At 50.4% G+C, this 19,087-nt stretch overlaps 1 protein-coding gene across 1 annotated transcript in view; it reads right to left on the bottom strand.

Moving 5' to 3' along the window:
* The window catches only part of daglb (diacylglycerol lipase, beta), a 46,230-nt gene extending 27,143 nt beyond the window's left edge, over window positions 1-19,087 (bottom strand). The window contains exons 1-7 of the mRNA XM_052022517.1: window positions 18,971-19,087; window positions 12,812-12,963; window positions 10,875-11,049; window positions 7,436-7,697; window positions 4,704-4,829; window positions 3,532-3,665; window positions 166-292 (exon numbers count right to left, since the gene is read on the bottom strand). Coding sequence (XP_051878477.1) covers window positions 166-292; window positions 3,532-3,665; window positions 4,704-4,829; window positions 7,436-7,697; window positions 10,875-11,049; window positions 12,812-12,963; window positions 18,971-19,065 — 1,071 coding nt within the window. The 5' untranslated portion in view covers window positions 19,066-19,087. The remainder of the gene's footprint in view (window positions 1-165; window positions 293-3,531; window positions 3,666-4,703; window positions 4,830-7,435; window positions 7,698-10,874; window positions 11,050-12,811; window positions 12,964-18,970) is intronic.

Below are 19,087 nucleotides of genomic sequence, written 5' to 3'. Positions count from 1 at the left end.
ACAGTGCCCCCTCACTGATGAGTTAGCCTGGATTAAGTACTTGCCGCTAGAGTGAGACTTGCCCCCTCACTGATGAGTTAGCCTGGATTAAGTACTTGCCGCTAGAGTGAGACTAGAACTCGTGACCTTCCAACTGAGCGGCAGTTTGGCGGGATAGGCCGTTACCTTATTGTGCCAGCTGATGTGGATGAAGTCGCGGTATTGCAGCCCCGTGGTCTGCAGCATGGAGCTGAAGTGGCAGTTCAGGCAGTCCCCACCGACTACGTCATGCTCAAGAACTTGGCTCCTGCAGCTGGAGAGGGAAATAACCACCACATGGAACACCGGATCGGAGGCAGGATGTTCAAAGGGCCCCTGGGGGCAACCCGGTAACGAACAGGTGGACGCGCAGAGTTCCTCCGCGCGGGAAGTGAGGAACTCAGCACCAACCCCGCCAACACCGTGCCCGATCCCAAACAGAGAAAGCTGCAAGGCCGGATTTTATATCGAAGATGTTGGAAAGACTTTTTGTTACTTGGTAAAGACTTGACGGTCACAGAACCAAATCCACAGGTGGAGTTAAGGCAAGCATCAGGTATAACCTGCACACAGTACTCCAGCTGTGGCCTACAGTACAGCACAGAAAGGCCCTTCAGCCCACCACGTCTGTGCTGACCATGATGCCAATCTGACTAATCAGTGTGTTATAAAGTTGTGCCACAACTTCCCTGCTCTCGTACTTGATGCCCCGGCTAATGAAGGCAGGCATCTTGTGTTTTCTTTACCACCTTATCTACCTTTGCTGACACCTTTGGTTTTGACGTGTGAATGGCCACCAATGGCCATGTTTGACTAATGTGCTCAGTTTATGTTCTCTGGTCATTGCTCAAAGGACCAACAAATTTTAACATTAACTGTGAACTCAGTGCAGGACACAATTCCTGAAGCAGGGAGGCTGGATTTGGGAATTGGCAGGATTTTACTTTGCAACTCTTGCCTTTCACGGGGTAGTATCTACAGGAGGTGCTGCCTCAAGAAGGCAACATCCATCATCAAAGATCCCCACCATCCAGGCCGTGCCATCTTCTCACAGCTCCCATCGGGCAGGAGGTACAGAAGCCTGAAGTCCCACACCACCAGGTTCAGGAACAGCTGCTTCCCTTCAGCCATTCAGTTCTCGAACCAGCCAGCACAACCCTAATCACTAGAGTTTAGCAACACTATGACCACTTTGCACTAAAATGAACTTTGTTCTTTTTTGTTCTAATTGTGTTCTTCCTTGTAAAATTTGTTTAATGTATGTTTTAATTGTGAATGCTGCTTATCTGATTCTATGTGCCTGTGATGCTGCTGCAAGTAAGTTTTTCATTGCACCTGTGCATGTGACAATAAACTCGACGTTGATTTTCAAGGCCACCTGCCCATTTAGAAATCAGGATGTCAACGTGGACAAGTTGCTGAGTCGCAACCGAGCTTTGCAACATCCAGCCTGTGTCAATAGCTTAATTCAGAAGTCTGACTGAATCCACCACCACACCCCAGGACATTGCGCAATGTGTCTGACACAAGAGGAAATTCAAAAAAAATTAAGAAAGCCCTGTACTTATGTAAAACTTAGCAATATTCTCTTCATTGTAGGCAGATGCAGATTGCTCATTCAGTGCCCATCCCTTTTCTTTTATATTTTTTCTGTCTTTTTAATGAAACATTAAATCAAAACTTCATCTGCTCTCTCAGGTGGATATACCATCACAGGGAAATTCTCCCCACTGCCCTAGGCAATATTTATACCTCAACCATGTAGCTGAAACAGAGTTAATATCTCACTGTTTTTAAGATGTTGATGCTTGCCAACCTGTAGTCTCATTACTACAATGACCACACAACAAGAGTGTTTCATTGACCTGGAAGGTCAAGAGATGTTCTTGAAGTGGTACAAAGAGCACAACATAAAAAGCCGCTTTCAAGTCCATAACCAGCTTCTGTTCAACTGTGTGAAAGACTCAGTCAGGTGAAACAACGGTGCTTTTTAACCAGAGGCAGGCTGCATTACATGTTAGGTGCTCAGTAACCAACTCGTGTAGATGATGCAATGGCCTCGGGGCATCAGTCTGGAAACAGGAGGGACAACATCCACACTGCACGCGATCAGTTCTCCCGTACTCCGCACAGGCCCAAGGAAGACCAAGCGAAAGGGTCTGGAAATTGGATCCAAATTGGCTTGGTAATTGGAGACAGAGGGCAAGGGTGTAGGGTTGCTTTTGTGATTGGGAGCTTGTGGTCAGTGGTGTACCACAGCAATCAGTGCTGGGATCCTTGCTGCTGTTATATACTGAATTATTTGGATATGAATGTAGGAGGTACAGTTAGTAAACTTGCAGATGGCAGGAAAATTGGTGATGTCAATGTCAAGGAGAATGGTTTTAGGCTACACGATACTATTGATCAGTTGGTAAGGATTGGCAGAGCAATGACAGATGGAATTTAATCCTCACTGGTGCGAGGTGATGTACTTTGGGAGGATTAATGAATGGTAGGGCCCTAGGGAGTATTGAGGGACAGAGAAACTTTGGTGAACAAGTCCAAGGATCCCTGAAGGTGGCAACCAAGGTAGGTAAGGTGATGAAGAAGGTACATGAGATACCTGCCTTCATTAGTCGGGGCACAGAATATAAGAGGAGGGAGATTATTGTACAACTTTATAACACATTGGTTGCGCCACGGCTGGAGTAATACATGCAGTTCCGGTCACAACACCATAGGGCTGATTATATTGGAGAGGTACAGAGGAGAAGCACCAGGCTGTTGCCGGGGATGGAGCGTTTCAGTTACGAGACTGGGAAGGCTGGGCTTGTTTTCCTCAGAGCTGAGGCTGCCAACAGAGAACCCGATAGAAGGGAACAAAGTTATAAGGGCCGACAGACGGGAGGAATTTTTTTTCCCGATAGCAGATGGACCAAAGACTAAAGGACATAGGTTTAGGTTATGGGGAAAAGATGGCATCAGAGGAAGAATTTTTTCACCCAGAGGGTGGCTGGAATCTGGGACTGCAGGGGCAGTGGAAGCAGAGACTCTCACGCCAGTTAAGAAGTATCTGGACGAGCACTTGGATCTCCAAGGCAGAGAAGGCAATGGACCAAGTGCTGGCAAATGGGATGAGCGTAGATGGTCGACGTGAACATGGTCATAGAGTCACGCAACACAGAAACAGGCCCTTCAGCCCAATTCGTCCATGCTGACCAAGGTAGTCCCATTTCCCAGTGTTTGGCCCGTAACCTTCAAAACCTTTCCTATCCATGTACTTGTCCAACTGTCTTTTAAAAGTTATTGTATCTGCCTCAACCACTTTGTCTGGCAGATCATTCCACAAACTGACCACCCCCTGTGTAAAGAACGATGCCCCTCAAGTTCCTATTAAATCTCTTTCCCCTCTCACCTTAAACCTGTGCCCTCTAGTTCTTGATTCCCCTGGGAAAAAGACCGAGTGCGTTCACCCTGTCTATGCCCCTTGGATTCTAGGCTGTACTACTCTATAACGTCAAAGGGACTTACCACCAGCAGTCACGGTTCAGCTTGCAAACACCGGTCAGCGGGTGACTGAAGATGTAGAGGGGCCATCCATAGACAGCGGCGGCAAACTGCATGTAGTGAGCAGCATTCTCCAGTTCCACATCCAGCTCCTCAGCCTGGGAGGACAATGAACTGATGCTAAGGCACGCACGACTTAAAGCTATGTAAGAAGTGGGAGTAGGCCATTCGGCCCCTCGTGCCTGTTCTGCCATTCAGTAAGATCAGGCTCAATCTTTGACCTTGCTGCCACTTTCCTCTGCTAGCCCGGTATCTCTCAATTCCCTCAACAACCAGAAATGTATCATTCTCTGCTGAAATATACTCAGTGATTGAACCTCCGTAGCCCCCGAGACTCCCAAAGATTCACCACCTTCAGGCTGAAGAATTTTCTTCTGATCTCTACCCCGAATGGTCGACCTGTTACTTGGAATCTGCAACCCCCAGTTCCAGACACCCCAGCTGGGGGAATCTACCATCATGCCCTGTGAGGATTTTGTATACTTCAATGGGAGCATCTCACTTTTATAAAGTCTGGATTATTTTGTTCAGACTCACAGGTCAACTCGTCTAATAGTCCACAGCCGTAGACCAGCTCCACCAGTGCACAGCAGCCCTTGCAGATACTTCACCGAGGTGGATCCTGCTGCCCGAGGGGCAGGGGCTGAGGAAGGGCAGGTCTCCAATAGTGACAGGACGATCAGCTAGCCTGCGTTTGTGGTAACACACTGTGGCACGGGTAGCAAGATGAACTCAATGGCTGCGATTGGCACGGCGCAGATAACATTGCCACGGTGTGCTCACAGTTACCAGTTCTTTTAGTGACCCAAAATATTAACTGTTTCTCGTCCACAGATGCTGCCTGACCTGCTGAGTCATACAGCACAGAAACAGGCCCTTCAGCCCATCCTGTCCAGCCTGACCATCGAGCACCTGTTCACACTAATCCCATTTTCCCACTTGTGTCCCCTTCAACTCCAACTGCCTTTCACTGTCCTGCCACCCACCTACACACCCGGGGCAAGTTACAGCGGCCGATTAACCAACTGACTCCCACGGATGTGGGAGGAAACCGGAGCACTCGGGGGGAAGAGGCAGGTGGTACAAGTTTCGTCACTGGTTTTATATCCACAAGCTGATTTTGACTGCAAACTTACAGCAGATGCTGGCTGTCGGTCAGTGCAAACCACATCCTCCGGGTCCCTGCTCTGCTCTATCTTATCCTGCTCCAGATGCAGAAGGGAGAGCCCTGCAGCTATATCACCGGGCACCAGGTCTGTGTCCTGTCCATGGGTGGGGAGAAAAAACAGAAGATAACAGATAATAAAAGATATAGTCGCCTAGGATAATGGACTGTTGATCTAAAGACACGTTTAAATCCCAACACTGCAGCTAAGGAACTTAAATCAAATCTAGTGCCAGTAATGGTGACTGTGAAACAACTGGATTCACGTCACAACCCACGACATGGCCTCATATCCTTCAGGGAAGGTAATCTAACTCGCTTATTTAAATAAAAATAGAAAATGCTGGAAATAGTCATGAAAATTGAAATAGGAGTTTGAGGAGATTTGGTCTGTCACCAAAGACTCTTGCAAATTTCGACAGATGTACGGCGGGGAGCATTCTGACTGGTTGCATCACTGCCTGGTATGGAGGCTCCAATGTGCAGGATCGCAAGAGGCTGCAGAGGGTTGTAGACTCAGCCAGCTCCATCACGGGCACAACCCTCCCCACCATCGAGGACATCTTCAAGGGGCGGTGCCTCAAGAAGGCGACATCCGTCACTAAGAACCCTCACCATAAGGGACATGCCCTCTTCTCGTTACTACCATCGGGGAGGAGGTACAGGAGCCTGAAGACCCACACTCGACGATTCAGAAACAGCTTCTTCCCCTCCGCCATCAGATTTCCGAACAGTCCATGAATACTACCTCGTTATTCTTTTTGTTTTGCACCATTTATTTACTTTTGTAATTTATAGTAATTTTATATCTTTGCACTGTACTGCTACTGCAGAACAAATGTCACATCATTTAAGTCAGTGATAATCTGATTCTGAAAGCTCATCAACCCAAAACCCTCATCCGTTTCTCTCTCCGCAGGTGCTGCCTGACTGGCTGAGTATTTCCAGTATTTCTAGTTCTGATCTCTGACACCTGCAGTTCTTTTGCCTTTCGAATCTGCTCCTGTACCCAGTCTGACCAACACACGACTGCAGACCCATCCACTGCACTTGACCTAATGCCCTCTGAGATGTGCAATTAGATTGCCACACCCAATAAACAAATAATATCCCGTCTAAACTCCAAAAATCCCGGGGAGCAGTTGTCAGAATACATCCCAAGCTCTCCTTGATGCAAAAAGAACATTGGTTTCCTTATTGACTTTCAGCCTCTGGAGCACAATTAATAAATACGAGACTCGTTCTACCCACAGGTCCCCTAGACACTGCAGAACCTTGGGCCTTTCTGGATTGCTGGCTCTTCAGACTGTGGCCTGTGACCCAAGGAGTGACGCTCCTGGACGATGGATGGGAGAGGGGCGAGGAGGCCCACAATAAGAAACAACATGAATATACAAGTCTAGCAGACGGAAAGTGTGCCATCGGGTCCAGCAAGTCAGTCCCACAGAATGCTGGTCAGTGTATTGTGACTTCTTTCCCAGCTTGCTCCTGAAATGTCACTCACATGGACATCGATGTGTTTTAACTGAGCTCTTGCTACTGTTCTGTTACAATCAAAGGCTGAGGGGCTAATCCAGTTAGTAAAGAACAGCATGCAGAGTTTTTTTTAAAAATCTGATAAAGTATTTAGCAGACACAAAGAAAACCAGAACAAGAGGCAAAAATCAAATCGTACTGCACCGTGTTAGACTGAGGAAAATCCGAATCAAACCCACCAATGAAACAGCAGTCAGCAAACCAAAGTGTTCAGCAAACCGAACTGCTCACAAGACTTCAGGAAAGGGGGCGGCGTACATGCACCCGTCTCCATCAACGGTGCTGAGGTCGAGGGTTGAGAGCTTCAAGTTCCTGGGAGTGAACATCACCAACAGCCTGTCCTGGTCAAATCACGTAGATGCCACGGCCAAGAAAGCTCACCAGCGCCTCTACTTCCTCAGGAAGCTAAAGAAATTTGGTTTGTCCCCTTTGACTCTCACAGACTTTTACAGATGTACCATAGAAAGCATCCTATCTGGATGTATCACGGCTTGGTACAGCAACTGCTCTGCCAGGACCGCAAGAAACTGCAGAAAGTTGTGGACACAGCCCAGCGCATCATGGGCACCAGCCTCCCCTCCTTGGACTCTGTCTATACCTCTCGTTGTCTTGGTGAAGCAGCCAGCATAATCAAAGACCCCATCCAGCTGGGTCATTCCTTCTTCTCTCCTCTTCCATCGGGTAGGAGATACAGGAGCCTGAGGGCACGTACCAACAGGTTCAAGGACCACTTCTACCCCACTGTGATAAAACTATTGAATGGTTCCCTTATACGATGAGATGGACTATGACCTCACGATCTACCTTGTTGTGACCTTGCACCTTATTGCACTGCACTTTCTCTGTAGCTGTGACACTTTACTCTGTACTGTTATTGTTTTTACCTGTACTACCTCAATGTACTCTGTACTAACTCAATGTAACTGCACTGTGTAATGAATTGACCTGTACGATCGGTTTGTAAGACAAGTTTTTCACCGTACCTTGGTACAAGTGACAATAATAAACCAATACCAATACCAACTAGTAATCAGGTTGCCCGTTCTTTAAACTTTTATTTTCCACTTTACGGTTCAGTGAAATGATTTGCCACGTTAAACGCAAAGAGGGATTTTACAAGCTGTTCTTAAAACGTTGCCCAGAGAAATGCAGTGTTTGGGAACTCACCATGAAAAAGCTGCTGAAGAGTTCCCCGATGTGTGTGAAGGCAGCTTGGATATCTGCGTCCCTCGCAATGCAGCAGCACAGCAATTTAAACCTGTACTCCCACACCCGAGCTGCCATGGACCGGGCTGTGTACAGCAGCTGCCACGACTCACTGCTCTCCAGGTTATGCTCATTGTTCGCCGCCAAACCCAACCGCTTGGGTCTGCCCAGAGGGTCGAAGACAATGAGGACTGCAATCACTGTGAATAATAGGAAAATCCAGCTGCAAAAGGGATATTTGGATTAGCAAAAAAATGTATTTTCCTCAAAAATAACTTTTCTTAAACTCAACTGGACCTCTTCCAGCCGCTGTCTGTAAGGAGTTTGTACGTTCTGTGTGGGTTTCCTCCGGGTGCTCCGGTTTCCTCCCACATTCCAAAGACGTACGGGTTAGGAAGTTGTGGGCATGCTATGTTGGCGCCGGAAGCGTGGTGACACTTACAGGCTGCCCCCAGAACACTCTACGCAAAAGATGCATTTCACTGTGTGTTTCGGTGTACATGCAACCAATAAAGATATCATCATCATCTTAAAACCATTGCTTTAGTGTATGTTCAGCAGTGCACCACGCCCCCACCTGCTCCCCAAGTCAGACCCACGGTTTATTTCCACTCCGAACAGGTGTAGCTGCAGTGCATTTTGCAGATGGTACACACTGTAGCCACTGTGCCAGAGGTGGAGCGAATGAACGTTTTGGGTGGTTGATGGGTGCCAATCACACAGGTGTCGAGCTCCTTGAGAACTGTTGGAGCTGAACTCATCCGGGCATGGAGGGTGCTCTGTCAACACTCCCAACTTGTGGCTGGTAGATGGTGGGAAGGCTTTGGAGAGTCGGGAGGTGAGGCACTCACGGCAGGATATGCAGCCTTGGACCTACTCTTGCAGCCACAGTATTTATGTGGCTGGTCCGGTTGACCTTCCGGTCAGTGGTGAGCCCCAGGTGGTTCTTGGTGCATAACCTGACAATGATAATGTCACTGAGTGTGAAGGAAGGCAAGTAGTTTGACTCTTATTAGTGACTGGCATGTCCCCTTCGACCCTCACCAATTTTTATCCATGCACCACAGAAAGCATCCTATCCAGATGTATCACGGCTTGGTACGGCAACAGCTCAGCCCAGGACTGCAAGAAACTGCAGAGAGTTGTGGACACAGCCCAGCACATCACGGACACCAGCCTCCCCTCCATGGACTCTGTCTACACTTCCCGCTGCCCACATAATCAAGGACCCCACCCACCCCAGACATTCCCTCCTCTCCCCCTCACCTTCCCATCGGGCAGAAGAGACAAAAGCCTGAAAGCACGTGCCACCAGGCTCAAGGACAGCTTCTATCCCGCTGTTAGAAGACTATTGAACCGTCCCTTAGTATAAGATGGACTCTGGACTCCTGACCTCACAATCTACCTCGTTATGGCCTTGCACCTTATTGTCTGCCTGCACTGCACTTTAACACTTTATTCTGCATTCTGTTATTGTTTTCCCTTGTACTGCCTCAGTGCACTGATGTGATGAAATGATCTGTCTGGATGGTATGCAAGACAAGATTTTCACTGTACCTTGGTACATATGTCAATAATAAACCAATTCACCTGGTAACGTTGTGATTTGCCACTTACCAGCCCATGCTTTAATGTTGTCTAGGTCTTGTTGCATGCAGACGGGGCTGCTGAGGAGTTGCAAATGGAAATAAACATCGTGCAGTTGTCAGTGACCGTACGATGAAAGGAAGGTCATTGACGAGACAGCTGAAGATGGTTGGAACTACGACACTGCTCAGAGGAACTTCTGCAGTGATGTCCAGAGGCTGGGGTGAGGGACAACTACAGCTATCTTCATTTGTGCAAGGTATGGCTTTAACCACTGGAAGGTACTCCCCTTGATGTCCACTGACTTCAGTGTTATCAGGGGCACCTTGATGTCACAGTAGTGTAGCTGTTAGGGTAACTCTATTACAGCGTCAGTACCTGGGTTCAATTCTGACTGCTGTCTGTAAGGAGTTTGTATGTTCTCCCCGTGTCTGTGTGGGTTTCCTCCGGATGCTCCCACATTCCAAAGACATACGGGTTAGGAAGTTGTGGGCGTGCTATGTTGGCGCCGGAAGCGTGGTGACACTTGCGGGCTGCCCCCCAGAACATTCTACACAAAAGATGCATTTCACTGTGTGCTTTGATATACATGTGACTGATAAAGAAGTCTTATCTCCAAATCAAATGCTGCCTTGATGACAAGGGCAGTTACTCTCACCTCCCTAGGATTCATCTCCCAGTCCAAAGCTGTAATGTGGTCTGGAGCCCAGTGGTCTTGGTGAAACCCAAACTGGGCACCAGTGAGGCTATAGGTGAATAAGTGCCTCTCGACAGCACCATTGATCACACCTTCCCCCACTTTCCTGATGACTGAGAGCAAGATTTGGATGGTAATTAGCTGGACTGGATTTGCCCTGCTTTTTGTAAATGAAATATACTTAGGCAAGTTTCCACAGTCAGGTGGACATCAGTGTTATGATTGTACAGGGATAGCTTGGCTAGAGGACAGCTAGCTTACGTCAACTGTCCTGGGCCCAGCACGTAGACACAATCATAAGGAAGACACACCAGTGTCTTTACTTCCTTAGCAGGTTTAGGAGGTTCAGCTTGTCACCGAACACTAACAATTTTCTACACACGTACTGTTGAAAGTATCCTGACTGGTTCCATCATTTTTCTGGTACGGCAATCCGAACGTACAGGAACGCAGAGAGTAATGACTCAGAGACTCAGCCCGATACATCACAGGCACATCCTTCCCCACCACTGGTAGTACCTACAGGAGGCACTGCCTCGAGAAGGCATCAAGATCCCCACCATCCGGGCAATGCCATCTTCTCACAGCTACCATCGGGCAGGAGGTACAGAAGCCTTAAGACCCCACACCACTGAGTTCAAGAACAGCTACTTCCCTTCAAACATTCAGTTCTTGAACCAACCTGCACAACCCTAATCACTACCTCGGTATAGCAACACTTTGATCACTTTGCACTAAAATTGACTTTTTTGTTCTAATTGTGTTCTTTCTTGTAAAGATTGTGTATAATTTATGTTTAATTTATGTTTTTCTTGTGAATGCTGCTCATCTGATGCTGTGTGCCTGCGATGCTGCTGCAAGTAAGTTTCTCATCGCACCGGTGCACACATGGACTTGTGCAGATGACAATAAGCTTGACTTGACTTGCTAGTTCTGGAGCACAGGCTTTCAGTACAATGTTACTGTCGAGACCAACTGCTGTTGGTATATCCAGTGCTCAGCCATTTCTTGATATCGCGTGAAGTGAATCAAGACTGGCTTCTGTGAAGGAGGGAAGTTAAACCATTGCTGAACAACTTGCTAAATGTTGTAACTGGAGTTTAAACACATTCTTACCTTGCAATGACAGCTATAGAAATTGTATTAACCAAGGTGGCAGGGCAACCCATTGTTTCATCATTGACCAAGACAACACCCAAGATAGCCCAGATCAGTTCGGGTAGATAGAGAGCAGTTCGGATGTAGATCAGAACTGGTATATATCGCCGTGGGCGTACATTGGTGATTGTTCCTGAAACAGACAAAAACTGATGATGAAATGATTACAGTGACCGTTTTACTTTTACATTGGGGGTTATTTTCAGGTACAGAAAGCATAAAGTTGGCAAGTGTTTCAAAAGTAATGACAGCAATCAGATAAAGCAGCGGTGCCCAACTCTGCAAAGTGAGACAGAGCGACTATCAAATTCAGTTCAGAAGGCCAGTTGGACGAATGTGGAATCCCAAACTTCCTGAGGAGTCCTTGTTAATAAATCCCAAACTTCCTGAGGAATCCTTGTTACTGAATCCCAAACTTCCTGAGGAGTCCTTGTTACTGAATCCCAAACTTCCTGAGCAGTCCTTGTTAATGAATCCCAAGCTTCCTGAGGAGTCCTTGTTACTGAATCCCAAACTTCCTGAGGTGTCCTTGTTACTGCTTCTCTGACTGCATTTCGACACTGGAGCTCTAAAGCTGGAAAATCTCCGGGATCACCCTGGTTCAGGTTAGGTCGGATACAGGCAGAGAAATGTTGGGAGGGAGAGTCAAGTTGTAGGTGATTTACTATGATAGAAGATGCTGCTCAGGCAGAAAGAATGAGAGTTAATGTTTCAGGTCTATCACCTTTCAACAGAACCAGAAGAAAGGGAACAAGTATGTTTTAAGTTGTACAAAGGGGAGGTGATGCAGATGGAGGAGGGAATGTTTGTGATAAGGTGGGGCCAAGGGTGTCCAGGTGATTGTGGCTTCCCTCCTTCTGTAGCTGACAGGGCCATCAACTATACCCACCACACTTCCCCTCCCACCCCCACTGTATTGTGGAGGGTCGTGGCTGTCACGTGACAGCACTGCCAATCAAGGTTTGGCCCCCGCCCCACCCATCAGTGCACACCTGACCATTGGCCTCTGTAAATTACCTGGGCTGGACCCCCCAGCCCTCCAGCACTATAAAGAGTGCCACATGTGCTCAGCTCTCTTGACTGCTCCGAGGGATTCACCCTGCTTCATCCCAAACGGAGCAACGGAGCAGGAGAAATCATTGGTAGGGTGTGCACTGTTAATAGGATTGGGAGCGTTCTAGTTAGTAACCCCAGTAGCATAGAGCCATGCCTGCACTGAGTCAAGGGGTGGCGGGTATCGTATTGTTTTTCCTTGATTGTCTGTACCTAGTTTGTGGTGTGTGTGTATTCTACCCGTTGTGATTTTCCCATGCTTGCTATAAACTGTGCGCGTGTGTTTGTTGCTCCCGTTACCCTTTCCCTGCGTTTGTCTTTTGTAAATAAATCATTTATCTCCAAGACTGTGTTCAGAGTCCCTGCCTCTGAGACCTTGAATCTGTTTCACAACACCCACCCACCCAGAACAAAGTTTGGGTTCACCTTTCCCCTTCCCCCAGCTCCACATTCAACGGATTGTCCTCCATTTGACAATTGGGAACATGGCGAGAAGGAGCTGAGTGAATCTTTGGAACTCTCTGCCCCACTGGGGCACACTCAAGGCCGGCACTTTTAGACACCAAGACAGTGAGAGAGAACATGGGGAAGTCAGGCAGGAGAACGAGGTTGAGGCACAGCACCAGCCTTCAGGTTCCTTTATAGCAGAACAGGATCAAAGGACATGTGGCTAATCCCACTTCTAGTTGTGTGTTTATAACCCTGCCAGAATAATTTACTGCAAAATCCATCACCCAAAAATTAAGACATTTTACAGTTCTGGCTACTTGAATGCGACAGAAGCCCAGGATGGAGGTAATAAATGCACAATGAGTCTGGCACAGTAAACAAATAATACTCACCCTGCATACTAGTGCACACAATTACCAATAGGATGACTATGATTGCAGCCAAAAGGACAATCAAGACCAAAAGATAGCTGGGGAGAATTCTTCCATGTTTACAGTCAAGTTGGCCTCTGTACGTCAAGTACAAAACCAGGATCCCAATCCACCTGCAAAACCAAACTGGTAGCGTTAGCCAGCTTCACAGCACAGCAGGAGGGTAGAAAGATTCTTAGTGTCATAGGACCAGTTTTAAATCTGTCAACAGCACAGAGCAAGAAGAAAGGAGCCCCAAGGAAATAATGGCGTGAAATAAACTATAAAAACCAATAAGGACGATCTCTCGACCAAGTTAGAATCAGGTGACCAAGTAAAAACAAAATCACCACAGACTTTGTTATATAATTCACTTTCTGACAACTGTATTAATGCTTAGAGTCATAAAGTCACACAGCAAGGAAGCAGGCCCTTCGGCCCAACCTGTCCATGCTGACCAAGACACCCATCTAAGCTAGTCTTAGTTGTCCGTGTTTGGCCCATATTCCTTGAGACCTTTCCTACCCACGGACCTGTCCAAGTGTCTTGTAAATGTTGTTATTGTACTTGCCTCACCCACCTCCTCTGACCGCTCGTTCCGCACACTGACCACCCTCTGGGTGACAAAGTTGCCCCTCGGGTTCCTATTAAATCTCTCCCCTCTCACCTTAAACCTGTGCCCTCTAGTTCTTGATTCCCTAACCCTGGGGAAAACACTGTGTGCATTCACCCTAGCTACACCCCTCATGATTTTATACACCTTTATACGATCACCCCTCATTTTCTTACACTCCAATGAATAAAGTCCCAACCTGCTCAACCTCTCAACTCCTGGCAACCACCCTTGTTAATCTTTTCCGCACCCTTTCCAGCTTAATGGCATCTTTCCTATAGCAGGGCAACCAAAACTGAACACAATACTCCAAAGGCAGCCTCACCAACGTCTTATAATACTGCACAAACCAACTTAATCTTGTGGATCCTGTTCGATGTCAACTTCAATTTCTCCTGCTTCCATTTTCCTGTTTTTCTTTATATTATCTTAGAAGCACTTTTAATTTTGCTGTTGGGGAATTGTATTTTGTTTTCACGGAATGGGAACAGAAAATTCTACTTGTACTCTTGCCTCCATATTGTTTTTTTGAGGCTGCCGAGGGATATTTCCAACTTGGCTCGAGTGTTGCAAAATACAATATTTAAATAACTTGTGGGAAAGAAATCAATAAATGTTACGTTTCAGCGCTTTATAGTATGTTACTACTTGATCCGATTAACCAAATGCACTGCAGTTACTCACCCAGGCTACTGAACAGCACCTCCCCACTGCTAACTCTGCCACCAAGAGAAGCTGGTGCTTGGGAATACCACCACTCACAGGTTCCCTGCCAAATCACACACCATCCTGATTTAATGCCGGTCCTTCACCATCACTGGGTCTGAATCCTGGAACTCTCTACCTAACAGCACTGCAGGAGCACCTTCGTCAGAAGGATTACAGTGGCTCAAGAGGGCTGCTCACCATCTCCTTCTGAGGGGCAATTAGAGTTGGGCAACGTTGCCAGCATTGTCTAGATGCTGAAAAACTGAATTTTAAAAAACTGAACACGAGAAACAAAAGAATGTTTTAAAAAAAATAGCAGGACTAGACCACTTGTCCTATCAACCTGCTCCACCATTTAACATCATGACACATCTTTTACCTCAGTACCACTTTCCTGCACTCTCACATCCCTTTAGATCCCAAGGTCTCTGCCTTGAGTATGCTCAGTGACCAAGTCTCCACAGTCCTCTTGAGCAGAGAATTCCGACCTTCACTACTCTCTGGACAAAGACATTTTTCTCTCCTCTCTGACCTGGATGGCACACGCCTTATTTTGAGACTGTGTTCCCTGATTCTGGACACCTTAGTTAGGGGAAACATCGTCCCCAAATCTACCCTGTCAAGCCCTGTAAGAATTTGTTGCATTCCAATGAGATTACCGCTTGTTCTTTTAAACTCTGTAGGGATCCAATCTGCTTTTTCTCTCTTTAGGACTAACTATCCCATCCCCAGGAATCAAACTGGTGAAGCATCTCTCTCAATTTCAAACAAGCCCCTCCTTAGGTAGGGAAACCAGAGCCATACACAGTATTCCGGGTGCCCTGTATTAATCGGGCAACACATCTGCATTCTCAACCTCTTGCAACACAGGTCACCGTACTGCTTGTCGCTAAACTGGCTGCTGCACTGCACATTAATGTTCAGTGACTCCTACACAGGGACACTGCAATTACTCTGAGGCCAATATTTTTCAACCTCTCGACATTTGGGAAATATTCTGCCCATTTGCTTTGTCTACCATACTGAATGACCTCACATTATATGCCATCTGCTAAGCCCCTGCTCATTTACTTAGCCTGTCTGTATCCCCATTATGCCTCTCCGTATCCTTCTGTGGTAAGAATCCTGAAATGTCGGCCAGAGAGCGCAAGGAACAATTGCTGGTGTGTGTGCACGGGGAAGGGTGACCTGGGTGCTCAGAAACCAAGGTATTGTCTCTGCAGACATGAGCCAGCAGGGCCCGAGGCAATGGTCACGTGATGGGTCGACCTGGACAAAGGATCGACCCAGGTAGGGGGCGGAAAGAAGTGACCAGGGTATAAAAGAGTGAGCACACCGGTGGTGAGGTCTCTCAGATTTGGGCTCACCACAGGTCAGGTTGTGACTGATGCCGTGGACCGATTGGAACGGGGCGCTGCAGTGAAACGGGCTCAGGCGCGCTCCCGAGATAAGTACCACTTGTTGTAACTTCACAATAAAGTGTGTTGTGTGCTGCATTGCACATGCAAGGCTTATTTCTGTCAGATCTGCGAACAATCCTGCTAACTTTGGCAAAACACCTTCTCACAACCCACACCAATAACTCGCTTAGCATCATCCGCAGACTTGGATATATTACACTTGGTCCTCTCATCCAACCTCAAAAAACCAACAGATCCGTCAAACACGATTTCATAAATCCATGTTGACCCTGTCCAGACTGACTATTATTTTTTAGCTGCCTTGCTACTTCATTAATAGGTTTGAGTGTCTTCCCTACACCACTGGTCAGGCTAACCAAACTTTAGTTCTCCATTGTCTCATCCTCCTTTCTTAAAGTGAAGTTCTGTTTGCTACCTTCTCATCTGTGGGAACAATCTGAGAATCTATTCTTGAGCAAGAAATTTCTAAACTGCTTCCTGCACAACTATCATTGTGTAAGATACATGCTAGAGTCAGTGTTAGAGAAATAAAGGACTGCAGGTTCTGGAATCTAGCTGAAAAACATGATGAGGAACTCAGCAGGCCAGGCAGCATCCATGGAGAAAAGCAGGCGGTCAACGTTTTGGGTCAGGATCCTTCCAGCAATATAGTGTTAGAGTCAGTGGTACTTGGTATTCCATTGATGAGGCATAGCTACACACAACTAACCCAGGAGGTGGGGAATTCCGGTTAACTCTCCAATAAATCCAATTTCTCCTACCACACGTCAGCACAGAAAGGGTCACCCTGACAGATGTCACTATTAAGACATACTTATCCACAAAAGACTGAAGGAGCATCAGATTTTGACCCATCTTATGAGAAACAATCTTGAGCATTTGAGTGAAATCCTGCTCCAAACACTCATTAACTTCCCCCACCAGCAGAAACTTCACCCATCCCCAGTCTGGTTAAGCAACACGGGGGTGTGGGTACCAAGGCATCAGGGACACAAGAATAATAAAAGCTGCAGATGCTGGAAATCAGAGATAGAAACAGAAAAAGTCTGAAACACTCAGCAGGTCGAGCAGCATCTGTGGAGAGAGAAACAGAGGCAACGTTTGAGGTGTGGGGCCTCTCACCAGATGACAAGCAGAGTAAGGGTGATGGGGCTGCTCTCCTCACCACAGAATCCCAGAGGAATAGGGGATGGGGGGGGGGGGATAGGGATGGAGGGGGGAATAGGGATGGAGGAGGGGGATGGGGACAGAGGAGGAGGAGGACGGTGATAGGGGACAGAGGAGGGGGGATAGGGATGGAGGGGGGGATGGGGGACAGGGAGGAGGGGGATGGGGATGGAGGAGGAGGGGAATTGGGGACGGAGGAGGAGGGATAGGGATGGGGACAGGGAGGGGGGGAAGGGGGGATGGGGACCGAGGAGGAGGGGGATGGGGGACAGGAGGAGGAGGGGGATGGGGGAGGAGGAGGAGGGGGAGGAGGAGGAGGAGGGGGGATGGGGGGACGGAGGAGGGGGGACGGAGGAGGAGGAGGAGGGGGATGGGGGACAGGAGGAGGAGGGGGATGGGGGACAGGAGGAGGAGGGGGATGGGGGACAGGAGGAGGAGGGGGATGGGGGACAGGAGGAGGAGGGGGATGGGGGACAGGAGGAGGAGGGGGATGGGGGACAGGAGGAGGAGGGGGATGGGGGACGGAGGAGGGGGATGGGGGACGGAGGAGGGGATGGGGGACGGAGGAGGAGGGGATGGGGGACGGAGGAGGGGGGATGGGGGACGGAGAGGAGGAGGGGGGATGGGGGACGGAGGAGGAGGGGGATGGGGGACGGAGGAGGAGGGGGGATGGGGGACGGAGGAGGAGGGGGGATGGGGACGGAGGAGAGAGGGGGGATGGGGGACGGAGGAGGAGGGGGGGATGGGGGACGGAGGAGGAGGGGGGATGGGGGACGGAGGAGGAGGGGGGGATGGGGGACGGAGGAGGAGGGGGGGATGGGGGACGGAGGAGGAGGGGGGATGGGGACGGAGGAGGAGGGGGGATGGGGGACGGAGGAGGGGGGAGGGGGGAGGGGAGGAGGAGGGGGGATGGGGACGGAGGAGGAGGAGGGGGGAGGGGGAGGAGGAGGAGGGGGATGGGGACGGAGGAGGAGGGGGATGGGGGAGGAGGAGGAGGGGGATGGGGGACAGAGGAGGAGGGGATGGGGGACGGAGGAGGGGGATGGGGACGGAGGAGGAGGGGGATGGGGGACGGAGGAGGGGGGATGGGGGACGGAGGAGGGGGATGGGGAGGAGAGGAGGAGGGGGGGACGGAGGAGGAGGGGGATGGGGAGGAGGAGGAGGGGGATGGGGGAGGAGGAGGGGGGGAGGAGGAGGGGGGAGGGGGACGGAGGATGGGGGACGGAGGAGGGGGGACGGGAGGAGGGGGGACGGAGGAGGAGGGGGGAGGGGGGACAGGAGGATGGGGGGGAGGGGGGACGGAGGAGGGGGGGGGATGGGGGACAGGAGGGGGGGAGGGGACAGGAGGAGGGGGACAGGAGGAGGAGGGGAGGGGGGACAGGAGGAGGGGGGGGATGGGGGACAGGAGGAGGGGGGGATGGGGGACAGGAGGAGGGGGGGACAGGAGGAGGGGGGGATGGGGGACAGGAGGAGGGGGGGAGGGGGGACAGGAGGAGGAGGGGGATGGGGACAGGAGGAGGGGGGACGGAGGAGGAGGGGGATGGGGACAGGAGGAGGAGGGGAGGGGGGGGGGGGGGGGGGGGGGGGGGGGGGGGGGGGGGGGGGGGGGGGGGGGGGGGGGGGGGGGGGGGAGGGGGGACAGGAGGAGGGGGGATGGGGGACAGGAGGAGGAGGGGGGAGGGGGGACAGGAGGAGGGGGAGGGGGGACAGGAGGAGGGGGATGGGGGACAGGAGGAGGAGGAGGGGAGGGGGGACAGGAGGAGGAGGGGAGGGGGGACAGGAGGAGGGGGATGGGGACAGGAGGAGGAGGAGGGGGAGGGGGGACAGGAGGAGGAGGGGAGGGGGGACAGGAGGAGGAGGGGAGGGGGGACGGAGGAGGAGGGGGATGGGGACAGGAGGAGGAGGAGGGGGATGGGGGACAGGAGGAGGAGGGGGGGATGGGGGACAGGAGGAGGAGGGGGGGAGGGGGGACAGGAGGAGGGGGGGATGGGGGACAGGAGGAGGGGGGACGGAGGAGGAGGGGGATGGGGGACAGGAGGAGGAGGAGGGGGAGGGGGGACAGGAGGAGGGGGGGATGGGGGACAGGGGGAGGGGGGACAGGAGGAGGGGGATGGGGGACAGGAGGAGGAGGAGGGGGAGGGGGGACAGGAGGAGGAGGGGAGGGGGGACGGAGGGGGTTGGACGCGCGGGGGGGGGGGCTGTTAGGGGACGGACCGCCGCCGCTCTCCTCACCACAGAACCCGGAGCAGCAGCTCGAAGGCCCCGGGGAAGACCAGGTCGTCACCGGCCAGGCCCCAGCGCCTCCCGAAGGCCACCAGCGCCGGCATCTCCCGGGCCGGGCCACTCCCC

Source organism: Pristis pectinata, chromosome 8 (genome assembly GCF_009764475.1).
Source record: "Pristis pectinata isolate sPriPec2 chromosome 8, sPriPec2.1.pri, whole genome shotgun sequence".
Classification (NCBI taxonomy): Eukaryota; Metazoa; Chordata; class Chondrichthyes; order Rhinopristiformes; family Pristidae; genus Pristis; species Pristis pectinata.
The sequence above is the reverse complement of the archived record's forward strand: the minus strand, read 5'-3'. Positions and strand labels throughout refer to the sequence as shown.